The sequence below is a fragment of the Echinops telfairi genome, unplaced genomic scaffold, assembly GCF_000313985.2.
Source record: "Echinops telfairi isolate 266 unplaced genomic scaffold, ASM31398v2 ScPeMD7_1;HRSCAF=3_0, whole genome shotgun sequence".
In the NCBI taxonomy this organism is placed as follows: domain Eukaryota; kingdom Metazoa; phylum Chordata; class Mammalia; order Afrosoricida; family Tenrecidae; genus Echinops; species Echinops telfairi.
In genome coordinates, this window is record NW_022103896.1 from 9,648,799 (window position 1) to 9,655,099 (window position 6,301).

At 50.7% G+C, this 6,301-nt stretch overlaps 1 protein-coding gene across 3 annotated transcripts in view; it reads left to right on the top strand.

Moving 5' to 3' along the window:
• Positions 1-5,953, top strand: part of ADCY8 (adenylate cyclase 8) — a 194,333-nt gene extending 188,380 nt beyond the window's left edge. For 2 of the 3 annotated variants that reach the window (XM_004697391.3, XM_045285759.1), the window contains exons 17-18: positions 40-154; positions 5,389-5,953. In XM_004697391.3, coding sequence (XP_004697448.1) covers positions 40-154; positions 5,389-5,873 — 600 coding nt within the window. In that variant the 3' untranslated portion in view covers positions 5,874-5,953. The remainder of the gene's footprint in view (positions 1-39; positions 155-5,388) is intronic. The other variant, XM_045285711.1, reaches the window with a different exon arrangement.
• Positions 5,954-6,301: the final 348 nt, after the last annotated feature.

The following is a 6,301-nucleotide window of genomic DNA, read 5'->3' on the forward strand; positions in this document are numbered from 1 at the left end:
TCACCCTGTTGAAAGCACACTCCTCTCATTTTGCTTCAGCAGTGTGAAGACAAGTGGGGTCACCTGTGTGCCCTGGCTGACTTCTCTCTGGCCCTGGCGGAAAGCATACAAGAGATCAACAAACATTCCTTCAACAACTTTGAGCTTCGGATCGGTGAGTAGCAGCTGGGCCACAAGCATGTGGACACCAGCCCGTGACTGCAAACACCCGACCACGCACGCTGCTACAGGAAAACCACATGGACACAAACACTGGGCTGCAGTGACATAAACACAATCATGTGGGCTACAGACACTGAGCCATGATCAAGTGGATCACAACACATCGACCACAAACACTGCAACACAATCATATGGACCATAAACACTAGGCCACGGTGATGTGGACCATAGCCCCACATCACAATCAGGTGGCCCACAGCACTAGAGCACAAACTGTAGACTACAATCGCATGGACACAAACCACAAGCACATGGGCCACAAACACGTGGACAGCAATCATGTGGACTGCAAACACTGGATCACACACACGAGAACCACAAGCACTACAACCCAATCGCATGGATGACAAACACTGAGCCGTGATCATGTGGATCACAAACACTAGACTACAAATAGGTGGACCCCAAATACTACACCACAGTCACAAACACTAGACCAGGCTCACGCAGACCACAAACATATGGACTGCAACCACTACAACACAATCGCATGGAGAGGGTCAGAAAGAGTAGACCACAAACACCGGACTGCAAGCACATGGACACAAGCAGCTGGGCCACAAACAATACAGCACAACCATATGGACCACAAGCACTAGGCCACAGTGATGCAGACCACAGCCCCACATCACAATCACATGGCCCCACAGCACTAGGTCATAATCTCATGGATCAGAAACACTGGATGGCAATCATGTGAAATACAGACACTAATCACACACACATAGACAACAAACACTGAGCCATGATCATGTGGATCACAGGCATGTGGACCACAGAACTAGACTACAGTCGTGTGTACCGTGAACACTGGACCATGATCACATGGACCACAGAACTAGACCACATCGTGTGGGCCACAAACACTAGACTACAATCAGGTGGGCCCTAGCTCATAATCATCATGGACCATAAGCACATGCACCGCAAACTCCAGGCCACAATCACGTGGAACATGGCTCTAGATCCTCATCACATGAACCACAGACACACTGACCATAATAAACTCCAGGCCACAAACACATGGACCACAACAGTAGACCACAGACACATGGGCTGCAATCTCGTGGACCAAGGTCCTCAACCAAAGCCACATGGGCCACAAATATTAGACCACAACTGTGTGAATCATAGAACTAGACCACAATCACATAGACCGCAACAATAGCCTATCATTGTGTGGAGCATAAACACAGGCACACAAACTCCAGACCACAACCACGTGTGCCATAGCACTAGGCACAATTCCGTGGACCAAAATCACAAGGACTGCAAACATACAGACCACAAACATGTGCCACAACACTATACGACAATCATGTGAGCCACAGCACAAGAGCACAACTGCATGGACCACAAATTCTAGACCCAACTGCCTGGATCACAACACTCAACCACAAGCACGTGGACCAGAACACTAGGTCACAGTCACATGACCCACAAATACGTGGGTCACAAACACATGGAATACAACACTGAACCACAAGAACATAGACCGCAAACATTAGCCTACACCATATGGACCAGGGCACTAGACCACCATCACATGCAGCCCCTGCTGTGCCATCTGGTCATGCTTTGTCTGACCCCCACCCAATGCTCTGGACATCAAAAGGCAGTAGACTTCATGTGGCCAGAACCAGGGCAGCATCAGGGGTCAAAGCTAACTGAAGCCTCTCTCGGCTGCCCACCCCCTCCAAGATGCTGGGTGCAAGGGAATATCCTGACCTGTGTGCAGAAATGGCAATACTGGGCTATAGTATCCCTGTTTTCCAGCCTCCTTATCCAGACTGCTGCCTATCTAGAGCCTGTTAGCAAGGTAGCTGAGCAAGTTCAATCAGTTCTTCTACCTCATTGGTAAGGACTCTCAAGTTCCTCCAGTCTCTGCTAAGGCAAAGGCAGACTTGACCCTGGTGGATGTCAGCTACTGTGTGAAGCTAGCCAGGCTGAGAGCTGGCTAACACTTCACTGGTTCACACAACTCACCCCTGCTTAGGCTCAGAGTCACCCTGTGCAGAGCAACAGCACAGCAGCGGCCATAGCACCACCAATCAGAGCCACTGCCATTGAGTCCACGCCGAGTTGCAGTGACCATACAGGACAGAGGAGAACGGCTTCACAGATTTCATGTGTCTTTGCGGAAGTAGACTACCTCATGTTTGTCCCACGGAGCAGCTGGTGGGTTTGAACTTCCAGCCTTTTGGTTAGCAACCCAACTTTTAACCCACTGAGTCATCACGAGAAGAGCCCTGTTAGTGTTAGTGGTTACACATTGGGCTGTGATCACACGGTCTGCAGTTGAAAGGCACCAGCCACTCCTTGGGAGAAAGATGAAGCTTTCTACTCCTGTAAAGAGTTCCAGCCTTGGAAATCCACAGGGAACAGGGTCACTCTAGGTCAGGATTGACTCAATGGCAGTGTTTTTTGGTGTCATCGGGAGTCTTGATCATGGTAATGATGATAATCCTTTGTCCTTGGTCTGATGGCCAATCCCTTCATCCTCTCTGCTGAGCCTGGAGGGTCTCAGAAACCAGCCAGCAAACCCCAGTGCTAATCCACATTTTCCTTTACTACAGAGGCCCAGAGAAGCCGGTCACTGGCTAAGAACACACAGCTCAGTGGTCGCTCCCCGACTCTGAGACTGATAGTGTTGCTAGAGAGCCATCGAGAATGTCTTTGATTCAGGGTGCACATTTTAGTCGTCCACCAGCTGAAGTGCCCTCTTACTTCGGTGAGCTCTCCCTGAGGAGCTCTCAAGAGAAGGGGGTCAAGAGATACAAATATTGCCCTGTCAGATCTAAGGAGTGCCCTGTCCCTTTGTTCATTGGCATACGTGAAGCTGTATTATGTGGCTTTGATCTACAGACACGTCACTGAGGGCCTGTTCTCAGAGCTTCCCCTGGACTCGCCATGTCCCCGCTGCAATCAGCGATGGCCCCGTTGAACCACAAATAAAAAGCAGGACTTCAGGCTGTCCCTGAACAAAGGGGTCTTCTCAGTGAATCCTGGCAAAGTGGCCAGGATGGGAGCCCACCCTGGATGAGGCATGCTAGTCCTCTAGCATCAGCCCTTCATCTCAGGAAGTAGGCAATTAATTCCCCAGCTGGGTTAACCCTAACCATCACCATCGAGTCAATTCTGAATCATGGCAGGACATGTCTGCGGGACAGAGTCGACCTTGCCCCTTAGGGTTTCCAACACTATGGATCTTCTGGGGAGCACAGAGTTGCATCTCCTTTTGTATTTCGGGGTCTTCTTTGATCGCTCATATGACACCAGGTGAGTCATTTACTTCCTCTGGGTCTCAGTTTTCCCATGTGCACACTAGACATTCCATGAGTCCTGTTCGGCTTACCTCCCTCAGTCAGGGCTCTCTAGAGAAACAGAGCCAATGGGGTGGAAACACAGGCACACAGACAGCAGGATAGCTAGGTAGGTAGGTAGGTAGGTAGGTAGGTAGGTAGGTAGGTAGGTAGGTAGGTAGACAGACAGATAGATTGCCATCACTCAATTCCCACTTATCGTGAGCTTGTCAGAGCAGAGCTGATCCAACAGGGCTCGCAAGGCTGTAATCTGTGTGGTGGCAGACAGCTACGTCTTCCTCCTCCTGAGCAGTTGGTAGGTTTGAATCCCTGACCTTTCGGTTAGCAGTCCAATGCTTAACCACTGCACTTCCAGACAAATGATGATAGATAGAGGTTGTTGTTGGTGGTGTTGGGTGCTGTCGGGTCTGTTCTGACCCAGAGGAGCCCCGTGTACAACAGAACAAACCGTGCAGTCCTGTGCCGTCATTACAATGGTTCCTGTGTCTGAGCCCAGCGATGCAGCCACTGTGTCCCCCCCTCTCCTGGAGGCCTTCCTCTTTTTCCCTCTTTTCGCTGTCCCTCGACTTTCCTGAGCACGATGTCCTTCTCCAGGGACTGGTCTCTCCCGACATGTCCAAAGTACTTGAGATGAAGTCTTGCCATCCTCTCCTCTAAGGAGTACTCTGACTGTACTCCTTACAAGAGAGAAGATGATGATAGATGATAGATAGATAGATAGATAGATAGATAGATAGATAGATAGATAGATAAGTAGATAGATAGATAGTTAGATAGAGTACTTGGATAGGTAGGGAGGTAGGTTAGATTAGATGGATGGATGGATAGATAGATGGATACGATATGATAAAAGGTAAGATATTCATGGATTTGTATATTGTTTATACATAAATATACACAGAAAGAGATTTCTTTGAAGAGGTTGAATCACACAATTGTTAGACTAAAATTTCTAAGGCAGTCCAGCAGGCCAGAAAATCAGGCAAAAGCTGTGCTGCAATCTTGAATCCAAAATTAGTAGGCCAAATCAAGTGAAGGGAAAACCCAGCAGGAATTCCAAGTCACAGACCAGTGTAAAAGCCCTTCCTCCCCAGGGAACCTTAGTTGAAGGCCTGCAGTTGATGGGATGAAGCCCACCCACACGATCACGGCAGCATCCTTCACAGCCCCACCCTTCTAGACCAGAGTTTGACGAGAGACCAGGGAGCCACAGCCTGGGCAGGATATTGGCCATCACACTCACAACCTGGGCATCAAATGGGAAAGTCGCTACGGAATGTAAAGAGCCCCGCACGTTCCAAAGGCGTTATTCTGATTCCTATCCATTCTGCAGACTCCCTTTTACTTCAGACTGCACAGGCACTTAGATCTTAAATATGCATGTGGGCACACACACACACACACACACACACACACACGTGCGTCTTTGTCCTCCTTTTAGCCTCTCCAAAAGGAGCCCCGATTGTGTAGTGGTTACACACCGGCCTGCTCATCCCAGGGTCAACAGTTCAAAAGTACCAGTTGCTCCTCGGGAGAAAGAGGAGGCTTTCTCCTCCTGCAAAGGGTTGCCGTCTCAGAAGCCCGCAGGGGCAGGTCTACCCTGTTCTGTCAGGTCGCAAGGTGTCGGCATGGAGGCTGGCTTTCAGTCTTTTTGGCCTCCCCACTTACAGATGGGAAACTGAGGTGCCAGTAGGTTGTCTCTTACCCAGCCCACACATCCAGTAAGGGACTGACACTGGCTTTGGATGTGGGTCCGCACATCACCCTCTCCACAGTCACTCTCATGGGCCTGCCGTTGACCTTCTCGCTCGCTTGCCTCCTGTTCCCTTTGCTTCCCTCTTAGGCATCAGCCACGGCTCGGTGGTGGCTGGCGTGATCGGTGCCAAGAAGCCCCAGTATGACATTTGGGGCAAAACCGTGAACCTGGCCAGCCGCATGGACAGCACGGGGGTCAGCGGCAGGATCCAAGTCCCCGAGGAGACCTATCTCATCCTGAAAGAGCAGGGCTTTGCCTTCGACTACCGCGGGGAGATCTACGTCAAGGGCATCAGCGAGCAGGAAGGAAAGATCGATACGTACTTTCTCCTGGGCAGAGTCCAGCCCAACCCATTCATCTTGCCCCCAAGAAGACTGCCCGGGCAGTACTCCCTGGCCGCCGTAGTCCTGGGCCTCGTGCAGTCCCTCAACAGGCAGAGGCAGAAGCAGCTGCTCACCGAGAACAACACGGGGATCATCAAGGCCCATTGCAACCGGCGGACTTTGCTGAGCCCCAGCGGGCCCGAGCCCGGAGCCCAAGCCGAAGGCACGGACAAATCCGATTTGCCATGAAAGCGTTTTCTTTTGTGTTTCCTTTTTTTTGTATTTCTTTTATATATAAAATAAATATACGAATAAAAGGGTTTAATTTTTTTTAGAACAAGGATGGTCTCTTGGTCTTTGGCCGCTGCAGACTGAGGACACGGGTTCGGGGGTCTCCCCAGTCCGACAGGTGTATGGCCGGTCTCTTGTCGACGCAGGTCGTCCCTAATCCTGGGAGGCTGACTGACGAGCGGGTCTGGAAGAGGGTTAGCTTATCAGAGACATGGTGCAACAGGACAGTCCACCGTCACTGTAGTTACGGAGCACTGGCCACCCACCAAGTAGGAGCCCTGGGGCACAGCGGGCTGCATGTTGGACTGCATACCACAAGGTTGGCGGTTCAAACCTACCAAGTGCTCAGAGAGGAAGGAGAAGCCGTCTGCTCCCCTAGAGATATA